Source organism: Lithobates pipiens, unplaced genomic scaffold (assembly GCF_037356315.1).
Source record: "Lithobates pipiens isolate NorthernLeopardFrog02 unplaced genomic scaffold, aLitPip1_a1.2 Scaffold_13, whole genome shotgun sequence".
NCBI classification, from domain to species: Eukaryota; Metazoa; Chordata; class Amphibia; order Anura; family Ranidae; genus Lithobates; species Lithobates pipiens.
Window position 1 is genome coordinate 308,827,587 of NW_027507718.1, and position 13,889 is coordinate 308,841,475.

The following is a 13,889-nucleotide window of genomic DNA, read 5'->3' on the forward strand; positions in this document are numbered from 1 at the left end:
CTAAACGAATAAAAAAAGACCAAAAATTCTGAAATAAAGTTTTCCGTTATAAAATTTTGTAAATAAGTATGTTTCCTTCTTCACTGATGGGCACTGATAAGGAGGCACCGATGAGGTGGCACCAATGAGATGGCACTGATATGCGGCACTTGTGGGCGACACTGATTTGCAGCACTGATGGGTACTTATGGGTGGCAACTGATAGACGGCACTGCTGGGCACTGATAGGCAGGACTGATAGGCATCACTGGTGGCACTGGTAGGCATTTTTAATTGCCACCAATTGGCAGCTGCCTGGGCATATCCCTGGTGGTCTAGACTGACACACCGCACCCCCGATCACCGCAATGTTGTTCTGTTATCCTGCTGGACGTCATAGGACACTCAGTCAGGATAACTGAACCAAGCCCTAAAAGGTGCCAACTGTGCCACCGGGGGTGGGGGGAGGGGAGAGGGGAGAGGTGACAGATAAGTAGAAGTTCCACTTTTGGGTGGAACGCCACTTTAAAGGGGTTGTAAACCCTCGCCATTGCATAGAATGCATTAAGGTGAAAAATCTCCTGTGCTGTAGCAGCGACCCCGAGCCCCCCTTATACTTAACTGAGCCCCGTAATTCCCACGAGGGGAACAAGCACACCAGCTCCTGTCAGTGTCTTGTGTCCTGATTGGGTAGATTGACAGCAGCGCAGCCACTGGCTCCCGCTGCTGTCATTCAAATCCAATGACGAGGGCGGAATCCTGCGGTCTATGTCTACGGACACAGCAGCAGGACACGGGAGCGCGCCCACACAGGTTCTCAGATAGGGCACTCGAGAAGAGGTGGAGCCAGGAGCTCTGCGAAGGGACCCCAGAAGAGGAGGATCTTGGCCACTCTGTACAAAACCAACTGCACAGTGGAGGTAAGATTAATGAGAAAAAAAAAATTTAAACTATAGTATCAGGCTGCAACATAACAAAATGTAAAAAAATGAAACACTGAATGCACTGTACACTGATTTGTGTTAGTTTTACCAAAGAAATGTAGCAGAATTTCAAAGAATTTATGAAGAAAGATTTTTTGCTAAATTTTACAACAGAAACTTTGAAAAGTAGCAATTTTAACCAATGCAAGAATTCTTTTTTTACTAAAAATAATGCTATGATTTAACAATACTGACATGTACTACCAAAGTGTGAAATTTAATGATAGCTTTGCTATAATAAAGTTTCACTGACCTATGCAAAAAAGTGATTTATTCAGATTTGTAATGATCTGTAAAAAGGGAAACTAGCAGCTAATCGTGATCTGCTGCTGTGCACATGTTCTGACATTTGACATACTAATGTTACCACACTGCAAATCCTAGTCTGTTACTGACACTATGACCTCTACATGGTTTGGGGAACAAATGTATTAAGTGTATAAGCTAGGAAAAATTGTGGAATTCCATTAAAATGTGACCTGGAGATAAAACCTCCAAACTATACACAAAATCCATGAAATAATGATAAGGAAAAGGAACTGTGAATACATTTAAAGCGAATCCCCAGTCACAAAGTTAAAGAATTGACAATTCAAAGATTAACGTGATTGGAAGGCTTCATTTTTTTTGTTTAAATAACAAGCATGTCATACTTACCTCCACTGTGCAGTTCGTTTTGCACAGAGTGACCCCCGATCCTTGACTTCTGGGGTCCCCCAGCGGCGCCGGTAGCCCCTCCCCGCATAATATAACCCTCTAGGAGAAGCGCTCCTCCCCGGGGGTTACCTTGCAGGCCTGCTCCGGAGTCCAGCATTTGCACCCATAAACACGCGTTATTGGATATGATTGGCAGCAATGGGAGCCAATGGCTGCACTGCTATCAAACCAATCAAGAGCCACGACAACGGGTAGAGGGGAAGAGCGTATCTCTGGCGTGGGAATTACAGGACTCAGGTAAGTAAAACTGGGGGGGGGGGGGGGGGGCGTGGTGACAGAAGTTTTTTTAGCCATAATGCATAGGATTTTATGGAACCCCTTTAAGACCACTAAAATGTCCTCAGGCTTTTGGATGTATAACAGCCAGTTTCACTCAACCCAATTCCTTGGAACCTAAGCGGTCATGGACCAGCACCCATACTGTGACTGGACAGTGAAGGGGAAGCAGCACAATGACTCATTCATCTCCCTCTCACTCTGCTTTCGCCTAGCACCATGCTGCTTGTCTGAACTGATTGGCTCCTTGAGTTGTTTTTTACTCTCCAACTCTAAGCTCTGCTGCACAGGATTGCAAAAGACGGATACAAAGTCAAATTCATGCATTTCCTGCCTGCATTAAAAAAAGTAATTTTTTTGATATTTTAACGAATACAGAGCTGCATTAAAGCAGCAATAAACCCAAAAGCAGGTATTTATTATATTGCAGCTTTCCAATTCTTAGGTGTGATGGGTGTATTAGCTTTCATTTTAAGGATTTCATTTTCACCTGAGAATCCAGTCAATAACTCTGTTGGTTTTTAACGCAGATAAAGCCATAGAGGGTTGAGACAAGCCAAATATCATCACATATGCTTACAATGATCAGGTTTTATTTAGTTATGTAAAACCTTTATTCCAAAAGGAAAAAAAAAAAAGTTTGCTATAACTGCTTATAAAGCAATAGGTGGAATTTGGCTTCAATTTGTTAGTGTAAATAAAATCGGCTAGTGCATTCAACTTTCCCCTCCTCCTAGACTGACAATGCTGCTGTCAAGAGATGTCTGTGTTGCGCCTTCATCATGGGTGTAGGCACTATAATACCAGAGGTGTGTTACTGGCCATATCACCAGGTGAGAAAAAGAAAACTAATGTAGCCACCACATCTAGAGATTGGTAAGCTGCAATATAAAATATTTTTGGTTTTGAGTTTATTGCTGCTTTAGTATGTGTCTTATACAGGTGCCTAAAAGTGAAACTTTAAATACTTTAGGAAATATTTGGAAAACTATACTTCTAGGCAAAACCTTTTTCTCAAAGTTTTAAATGGGGTAGGTTGAAGAGGAAATGAGTAAATGAGGATCTGTGTGGCAGATTAGGTATTTAATGACAGCTGCAGATTTAAGAATGTTGAAAATGACTTTTGAAATAAAATTAAAGCGTAAACTAAACCCATCCGTAAAACAGTTTAATTTCCGGCATGTTCCTCCCATTGGTTGTGCTCTCAACCAAACTGTCAAACCATTCAATGGCTGGTGTCATAACTGATCACATGTGCAGCATCATGGCAGCTGTAGATTAAACAGAGGCAAAGATGGCAGCTTCCTTGGCTGAAAACGATAGGAGGGTTTACTTACAATTTAAAGAGTAACTCCACTTTTGTTGATAAAAAGGCAAACAATCCCCTCTGGGCGATCAATGTACATTGCAAGGATTTTAACAAGCTTTGCTGCAGAGTTCTACCGGATTCTGCTCTGAAGAAATAGCTCGTTGTTAGGTCATGTCTTGTAAAGGACCGATTCTAAATGGGAGTGACTTCTTTTTTGACCAGGTGATGCACTTGCAGTCTTCTAACAAGTAGAGTGGTGGTGTCAGAATTCTTATAGAAGTGATTAATCTGTTAGGAGCATCTCACCAAAACTGATATTTGTGTTGCAGAGAATGCCTAAAATGTGCCTTGTATCTTAGTGCAGACTTCTGAGGAAATCATTAAGCCAATCACAGGAAATTACATCTCTGGGGCATTTTATACACCAATTGTGTACAGAAGACCTCCAGGTTGCCATATTGCATTGAATTTTACAGAAAATTACAGCCCTGCAGTTTGAAAAGGAAATATAATCTTCAACTCGACCATCCTAGAAGCTGCATACAAGGTTCTCCTTAGATGGTATTGGGTCCCAAACCAGATAGTGAGTTCAAATCCTTCCTACAGCGACCCTGTTTAAGGGGTTGTGGCAAACAAGGGGATGTTGTCCACACTTGGGGGTCCTGCCCTCGTCTAACAGGGTTCTGGTCCAGGGTGTCTGGGCTCCTCTATTCCTTGTTCTGCATACATATCTGCAAATATGCTAATGTAATGCTAATATAGCTTTACTGCACTGCCCAATACAAGGATTGTTCTTTTACCAACAAGAGTTAGCCTCTTAACTATTCATAGCTGCCAAACAGACAATTGCTGGAGACTGGAAGAAACCCTCTGTTCTGTTTGACATGGTGAAGAGCATTTTGACTGACCTCGTGATCAATGAAAGAATATCATGATTCCCACTCTAAATTTCTTAATGTTTGGTCACCTTGGTGGTCTTATAGAGCCCCCGCCCTGCATCTGAACAGTTTGGGTCTTTCCTAAGGACCGCTATGTAATTCCCCAACCTGCAGGACTTCTCCCTCCTTCCCCCCCTCCTTATTCTCCTTTCTTCTTCCACCTCACTCTCCTCCCCTTTTCTTCTCTTTCCTTCTTTTTGATGCTGAGGTCGGACACTTGGCCATCCTAGGTCCTCCCTTACTATAGTACGACCTTAAGTCCCCGGACCTAGGGCATTTTTGTTGACTTTTGTTGACTATTGCTGCCAGATCAATCTTTTTGCGTTTTTCTCACAGAGTCGTTCTACTGGAGAAGCTCCCTCTTATCCCTCTCTGCTTCAAGTCACTCATTCCAACCCCCCGTTAGGGGTGTCTAGTAGACCTATATGCACTTTTCCCCTTGATGTAAACTAGTGCACCTGACACATGGGCTCCCTTTGTCGGGACATATGTGGACCTGCGTCTTGCACCCCTAGGTCGCTCAGTGGACATTCATTCTTCAAAAGTTACCCGTGCATATGTTTTTTTTGCCCATGTCTTGATGTTATGTCTGATATGTTGTACCCCTGCACGGGTTATGCTTCTTTTTGTTGTACCAGAAAAGGAAACATAATTTTTTTAATACAATAAATTACAATATGGCTTGTGTCGCAACTGCATATGCAATTTCTTTTTTTTTTTATTTGCAATTTTTTTTCACACAAAAGTGGAGGTACCCTTTAACTTGTTAAAGCTAATGTGACATTTCAGTGATTGGGCGTATATATACTCTGAACAATTCTCCTTTTATGAACAGTTTCCGGAAAGGATCAAAGGGAATGTTTATTTATTCATGCTGCATTTTGTATTACTATTGTCTAGTGTTTACTGTTAGGACAAACAGAAAACAATTGTTTTCTGTGTGTCCTGTTCACACTGCAACGCACCCCCGAGCTGCGATGAAATGCATGTATTTTAGCGCAGTGCACCATACCTGGTCACATACAGCAGCGCAGTGCATCACAATGCTGTACATGAACGAAGTAACACTATTGTGCACTTCAACAAAGTTTCTACTGAAATCTAGAGGTCTATTTATAAATGTTTTCTCACATGATTCACATAACTTTCACCCAGGATTAACATCTTTTCCAAATTAATCCAACTAGAAAAATGTATGAATTTAGGATGAAAGTTTTTAAATATACTAAAACTGTTAATAAAACTGTAAAATTATTTTAAACATACACATTCCAACGATGACGGCTTTACAGTAAATCTGTACAACAAATGTGCACAGACTGTAGCTGTATTTTACAAAATCACAGGATATAGAGCCTGTACTTTCCAAGACATTTTCCATATGTTGAACGCACAGTTGAAAAGTAAAATTAGTCAACATGTGGCCCTATCTCAAAATGATGTACGTACAATTCCCTGTAGGACAGTAATCTACATAGTCATCTCAAAAAGCTTTTACAGCACTTGGCTTTTTTCAGCTATAATTGATGGTAAAATGGGTTTGCTCACTTCAGTTCCAATTGTTTTATTTTCTTTTGTACTACACGCAGGCTTATCTGGAGGTCATCTTTACAGCGTTCTGCAATGAGACATCGCTGTTGTAGTTCTTCTAGCTTCCTGTAATCTTTCTCATTCCCCCGGCCTTCTTGATACACCTGCAACAAGAAATTGGATGGTTTTGACACTAGATCACCATGAGTGATTGAAATGTATTTTCTGGATACGGGCCAAGTCAAAAAGCCAAAAGTATACCCTGCACACAAGTAAACAGATGGCACAGAAAAGCCTAGACTTGGTAAACAACAAAACTGTACATCTTTAAGAACTCACAAAACTAGCAAATTATTTAAAGAACGCCACAAAAATGAAAAAAGCAAACTGTCGTTACACTTAATGTTTTCAAAATGAACGGCATTGATTTGAAACAGCAGCATATACGTGTATTTCATGGCTATCTTTCATTTGCAAACCATACAGAACACAAAAACTTACAATCTAACTTCCCTAAATCGGTAACACAAACAACCCCCTGAAAAGCTATAAAGGCAGCAAGTAGTCAAGTAACATTTCATTATGGTTTTCCATTGCTGAAAAAAAAAACAAAAAAAAAAAACTCAGCATTGATATCAGAGAACGCAATAATAATCTCCACCCATGATGTCACTAGATGCAATAAAAACCTACAGCATTGGTATCAGTGTCAGTAATGATATTCTCCAGCATTGGTGTCAGTGATCACAATAAAAATTCCCCATCATTGGTGTCAGCCAACGCAGTAATGGCTCCTAGCACTGGTGCCAGTACTATTACCCCCCCTCCTCCACATTGGTGATCACTGGCAATGAAATGTAACCCCCTTCCCCTTGCTTTGGTGCTCTGTGACAGTGAATGTTAAACCCCCCATCTCTGGTTGTCATGGAAGTGAAATTTATCACCCCCCCCCACATTGGTGGTCAGTGGCAGTGAAATTCTACCTCCCGCATGGTTGGTTACTGGCAGTCAAATCTAACCCCTACGCACTCAAACCCCATTACCCCCCATTGGTAGTCAGCGGCAGTGAAATTATATCCCTCTCTCACATTTATGGCTATTGGCAGCGAGACTTAATTCCACCTCCATCCCCCTGCACTGGTGGTCAGTGGCAGTAAATGTTATTTCCCCATAATCTCCCCCTATGTTGCTGGGTATGACAGTCAAGTATTAAACCCCCCCCCCCCCCCCCCCATCCCTCTTACCTGATCTTACTCTTTCAAATGCCTCTTTCTCTCTCTCCAGGCCCCCCGAAGATAACCCCACAGTACAGTCACTCTTTAAGTGCAGACAGTGGAACACGGGAGGCATTCCAGCACCCGACACCACGCTGCCATTCTGTCTTACCTTCTCCAGCTCTTCCTCTGCAGCTCGCTTCTCTCTTAAAAGACGTTCTATAAGACTTTGCTTCTCACCACATTCCTATTACACAAAAGGCACTTTTAACCATATAAAGTCTGTTCCAACAAGTTTATGTATAGTAAACTATGCCATTCTTCTTGCAATCACATTTAATAGTAGCTATGCATAAAGACTGTTGTAAGCTTTTTATTGCCCCCTCTCTCATATCACAGCTATATAGAAATCTCCTGAGAGCAGCTGTGAAACCTGGAAATCTGATATCTGATGGTAAGTCAATTTTGACAGTTTTCTTGGTCACAATGACATCATCCCTCCTTTCCTTATTGGCTATATTGATTACTTTTTTTCTGTTGGTTAAAGTCTAACTTTGGTAACCCTTGGTGAAAGCAAATCTACTACATGGTTACTAGCCTCGTGGAATCACTTATCTGCAACACTTGCGCAGAAAAATAGTGAGTCTGCTGTCTTTTTACATATTTTAACATGACCGCAGGATAACTTTAATATATTTTCATGCACTTTGGTCAATTTCTGATAATTGTGAGATAACTGTTACTGCATATTACCAACATTTCTTTGTTCCCACTGCTGTCGCAGAAAAAAGGAGATGTCCACAGTAGCTCAGTCTTCAATGACAAACTAAACTGCTTGGTTGCTATGGACACTATGTCTTAATTAGATCTTAAGAAGAAATTACAGTATGAAAGAAAACTATGTATTTGTGACTAGTAATGCCCTATACACACAGTCGGGCATTCCGACTACAAAATCCGTTGGGTTTTTTCCAATGGATATTGGCCCAAACTTGTCTTGCATACATACAGTCGCACAAAGTTGTCAGAAAATCCGATCATTCAGAACGCGGTGATGTAGAACACGTACGATGGGACTATAAAGAGGGCAGTAGCCAATAGCTTTCGTCTCATAATTTATTCTGAGCATGCGGGGCACTGTCAGTCGGAATTGTCTACACAAGATCGGAATTTAAATGATTGGATTTTGTTGTCAGAAAATTTTAGATCCTGCTCTCAAACTTTGTGTGTCGGAAATTCCGTCGGAAAAAGTCAGATGGAGCCCACACACAGGGCATAAGTTGACTTAAACCATGGAATCGTGCATAGTCTTAAAGTCAGAGGCAATGATTTCTGCCTGTGTTTTCGGGGATATTTTTATCCTAAGGGAATAGCTTCTTTAGAAGCTGCATGATGATTGAAATTATCTTGCAAGATTCTAAATGGCCCAACTATTCACACTATAGTAAATGAAAGGAAAAGGAAAACACTTTTATCCACAGATTTTACAGTCATTTCTCAAATTATCCCTTAAGTGTTAAATGGTACTATTTGTGTTTAATGAGCACTAAGCAGTACTGAATGATAAGGAGTTGCACTGACTATAGACCTATTTAGCTTGCCTTGAAAATATCACATTTTAGACAAAACTAACGTGGAGAATCACTTTTAATTTAAATGAGTAATTTGCAAATTTGCAAGAACCTTTTTTTAGCTGTATTTAAAAGAAAATCTATAGAAGTTATGTAAATGTATAACACATTAAAATTCATCAATATTGCTAAGGCAATTAAAAAAAAAAGTGACTTTTCTCGAGTTGCAAATTATATATATATATATATATATATATATAATTTGCAACTCGAGAAAAGTCACTTTTTTAAAATATATTTTATATAGCACAGAAACAGTATGTGTGTATGTTTTCCCAGGTAAATAAATGTATGGAGTGAAAAAGTAAAGAAATAATTGACACACTCAACAGAGATCTACATACTGTTTGCAAAGCGGAGATGTCGTCAGTCAACCGCGAAATCTGTATATTGGAAAGTTTCTTGGCATTTTCCACCTGAAATAAGAAAGTACACACTGTAAACCAATAAAGAGACACAAAAGCTAAGAAAGAAACAAGGTGGGGTGATACAGACTGTAAATGTAAATTGTAGGCAAAGCAGGAGATGCTTACATATTTCAAAAGGAAACTATAGCCTTTTTACCATATGAAAGAGTTCAGCTTAATGTAAATAACCTTATCTATGTGTGAATATAAAAAAAAAAATTGATTCTTTGGATTTATTAAAGTTAAATTAATATTAGGGTTACCACATTTTTTCATTAAATAAGCAGTTTCATCTTCCTACTTAGTGGTGCTGCACCGTGACGATTATTTCACTGCACACCTGTTTGAGAGGATCTCTCTAATTTAAGGCAATAGACCAGAGGTCAACAATATATGACACATGTGCTTCAGTGGGAACAAGTCTTTTTTACTGCCACTTCAAAGCACCACTGCAATAAGCTGTAGCTAACAGCTCACTAGTACGTTAATTACAAAAAAAAAAAAAAGTCACTTCCGGCACTAAAAGGTCTTCTATAGTAAAAAGCAACAAGGACATCAGTGGTTCAAGACTAGGAGGGCAGCATCCGCCTCGGATGGGGTAATCTGATAAAGACTAAAAAAACAAAACAAAAGGAAGGTGCGCACACCTAATGCATTACCAGAGACATGTAATGAATATTAAAATTGATTAAAAGTGGATACACGCAGAGTGGCAACTCTCAATGAGCCTTACAGATACACAATGCAGTAAGGTGTGGACAGAGCAAGGGGTGAAAGCTTAGCTACAAAGTGAAAGTCAATTACAAAGCCCGTCCTGACCTTCTGCATCTGCCTTGCAACTCCACGACTTCCCTGAAAGTCAGGTGCTGGCCCTTCCTCCCAGTACTAATGTAGGCCCACTGGTCAGTGCAGATGTCAGTGTATGATGTTCAGAAGCCCATCCATGCCTATCCTCTTCATTCTCTAAGTGGAACTGCTAGCTGCAGCAGGTATGAATGTAATGGTGCAGAAACAGGGCTGATTTGAGGTGCATATGTAAAGGAATCAGGGTTGATCTGTGGGCTCATTTAAGGTGTAAAGGTGCAGACTTTGGGGCTCATCTGAGGTGTGAAGATGCAGGAATTGGGGCTTATCTGACTTGTGAAGATGCAGGAATTGGGGCTTATCTGACTTGTGAAGATGCAGGAATTGGGGCTTATCTGACTTGTGAAGATGCAGGAATTGGGGATTATCTGAGGTGTGACGATGCAAGAATTGGGGCTTATTGGAGGTCTGACATGCAGGTATTGGGGCTGATATGAGGTCTAAACATTTCACTGCAAGAAAAATAGATGTAGGTATGCAATAACCACCTACTACCAGATGGTTACCTGGTGTGTAAGATAAAGGTTTCCTCTTTTCAGAAGGAGCTGACCCTGAGTTACATTAGTGTTTAGTCCACAGTGACAGCCTAAACTGGTCAATCCCACTGGCATAAATGGAAAGTTTGAGTGCCTATTAAAAACACAGTTTTTTTTTTCAAATTAAAAAAACAAACCACATTAGTTAGTGCTTACGGTAGGAGCTAGAGCCAATGCAGCTTAATAGCTACTACTTTATTAACTAGTTGCTGACCGCCGGCCGTCAAATGACGGCCATGCGGCGCACCTATTGTGGCAGGAGGCAGTCATATGACGTCCTCCCGTTTAAACAGGGAATGCACGCGATCCCTGTTCCTTCAGTGGCGGCGTGTCATGTAGACACCGCTCGCCACCGGGGGGGGGGGGGGGTGAACAGCCATTCATTGGGCATGGCTGTTTACCACATGATCTGAACTAGTCTTCAGGAGGTCTTTTGGCGCATCTAAGATTGAGTAAATACAGTCTCATGATTATGGTTATACAAGACTAGCTTACTAAAATTGGACATACTGTAGTCTTACAAAATTACAAACATGGAGTAATTTTACAGTTGTGACAGAAATAATAATAGCACGGCTTACCACCAAAGTCCCCAGAGAAAGCCTGCAAATAGGCACGGGTGGCACCCTCGCAAGGTCGCAAAACTAGTAGAGGACACCACCAACTTGGGCATAAGCTTTTGTATCACTGGCTCCCTTTAATAGGGGGCAGGGCATTACTTCATTGTTACATTGTTTGTGCTATGATAGTATAAACCTGTATAATGGTTGGTTATCAATAATCTGTTTTAACGAATCAATTTTTCTGAAAAAAAAATATGTAATTCTTTTTAACTTACCTTGCCTAATTTCTGGGTATCAAGACAGTCCTCAATTACCACTGGTGTTACATGGTAATCTATTCAGAGTACCCAAGTACATGTCACAGCCCATCAAAGTACCAGAGTACCTGTCACAGCCCATCAGAGTACCCGAGTACCTGTCACAGCCCATCAGAGTACCCGAGTACCTGTCACAGCCCATCAGAGTACCCGAGTACCTGTCACAGCCCATCAGAGTACCCGAGTACCTGTCACAGCCCATCAGAGTACCCGAGTACCTGTCAAAGCTCATCAGAGTACCAGAGTACCTGTCACAGCCCATCAGAGTACCAGAGTACCTGTCACAGCCCATCAGAGTACCCGTGTACCTGTCACAGCCCATCAGAGTACCCGAGTACCTGTCACAGCCCATCTGAGTAACTGAATACCTGTCACAGTTCATCCAAGAACCTGCCACAGTCCATATGAGTACCTGTCACAGTCCATATGAGTACTTGAGTACCTATCACCGCCCCTTCAGAGTACCCAAATACCAGTCACCAGGCCATCAGAGAACCTGTCATCAGGCCATCAGAGAACCTGTCCCCAGGCCATCAGAGTACCCGAGTATCCGTCACCAGGCCATCAGAGAACTCATGTACCTGTCACCAGCCCATCAGAGTACCTATCTGCAGCCCATCAGAGTACCCGAGTACCTATTTGCATCCCATGCCTCATAGAATATACGTTTGGGTGTTTGCTTTCCAAAATGGGGTCATTTTGTGGGTAATTTCACTGTCCTGGTGCTCCAGGACCTTCAAAAGTGTGATAGGTAGGAATGAAATGAGATGTGTAATTTATGCTCCTAGAACGCCTGAAGGTACTACTTCAATGTTCGGCCTCTGTATGTGGCCAGGCTGTGTGAAAGTCCTACACATGTGGTATCACCATACTCGGGGGGATTAGCAGAATGTGTTTCAGGGGTGTAATTTTTGCTATATACATGCTATGTGTTAGAAATATCTTATAAATTGACAACTTTGTGTAAAAAAAATGCGTTTTTTATTTTTTCCCACATTTTCCAAAAACTTCTGGAAAAAAAGGAACCATTCAAAAGACTCATTATGTCTCACAGATTATACGTTGGGGTGTTAGCATTCCAAAATGGGGTCATTTTATGGGCAATTCCACTGTTCTGGTACTCCAGGGCCTTCAAAAATGTAATAGATGGCTGTGAAATGAGATGTGTCATTTTTGCTCGTAGAACGTCTGAAAGTGCCACTTCAATGTTGGTGCTCTGTATGTGGCCATACAGTGTAAAAGTCTCACACATGTGGTATCGCCATACCCGGGAAGAGTAGCAAAATTTACTTTGGGGTGTAATTTGTTGTATGCATATGCTGTGTGTGAGAAATAACCTGATAATATGACAATTTTGTAAAAAAAAAAAAAAAAAAAAAAATCTTAAATTTTGCAAAGAATTGTGGGAAAAAATACAACTTAAAAAACTCACCATGCTACTTACTTAATACCTTGGAATGTCTACTTTCTAAAAAGGGGTAATTTAGGGGGTATTTGTTCTTTTCTTGACTTTAGTGTCTCAAGAAATGAGATACACCTGATGTACTGAAGGCCTGATCAGATGTGATCAATTTTCAGTGATTGGCACCATAGTTTGTAGACTCTCTAACTTTCACAAAGACCAAATAATATACACTAATGTGGGTTATTTTTTACCAAAGATATGTAGCAGTATAAATGTTGGCCACAATTTATGAAGACAAATTGCTAATTAGCAAAATTTTATGACAGAAACAAAGAAAAAGGCTTTTTCACACAATTTAAGTTTTTTTTATTTATAGCACAAAAAATAAAAAACCCACTAGTTATTAAATACCACTAAAAGAAAGCTCTATTTGTGTGGAAAAAAGGACAGAAGTTTCATATGGGTACAGTGTTGCATGACTAAGTAATTGTCATTCAAACTGTGAGAGCGCTGAAAGCTAAAAATTGGTCTGGTCAGGAAGGGGGTGTAAGTGTACTGTATTGAGATGGTTAATAACACTACTCCCAGCAGTCAGTGTAGTCTAGGGATGAGCCGAACACCCCTCGATTCGGTTCGCACCAGAACCTGCGAACGGACCGAAAGTTTGCACGAACGTTAGAACCCTATTAATTACAATGGACGTGAATGTTCAAAATCTAAAGTGCTAATTATAACGGCCAATATGCATGTTATTGTCCTAAAAAGGGTTTGGGGACCCGGGACCTGCCCCAGGGGACATGTATCAATGCAAAAAGAAGTTTTAAAAACTGACGTTTTTTCTGGAGCAGTCATTCTAATGATGCATAAAGTGAAAAATATAAGTGAAATAATCCTTTAAATATCGTACCTGGGGGGTGTCTATAGTATGCCTGTGAAGTGGCACGTGTTTCCCATGTTTAGAACAGTCCCTGCACAGAACGACATTTGTAAAGGAAAAAAAGCCATTTAAAACTGCTTGCGGCTTTAATGTAATGTCTTGTCCTGGCAATATGGATGAAAATCTTTGAGAAAAATGGCATGGCTACCCCATCACCCCCCCTACCCCAGCCCATTACCAGCCCCTTTGGGTCTTGTATGGATATTAAGGGGAGCCCCGCACCCAAAATATGTTATGTTAATGTTAGGCAGATGCCTGTGTTGCACAAATGAACTACACAACA

General features: G+C 40.8%; 1 protein-coding gene across 1 annotated transcript in view; it reads right to left on the bottom strand.

Annotated features, from left to right (window-relative positions):
- Positions 1 to 13,889, bottom strand: part of SCLT1 (sodium channel and clathrin linker 1) — a 250,067-nt gene that overhangs the window by 56,720 nt on the left and 179,458 nt on the right. Inside the window, 3 exon segments of the mRNA XM_077476898.1 lie at positions 5,751 to 5,896; positions 7,119 to 7,193; positions 8,922 to 8,993. Of these exon segments, the coding sequence (XP_077333024.1) occupies positions 5,751 to 5,896; positions 7,119 to 7,193; positions 8,922 to 8,993 (293 nt within the window).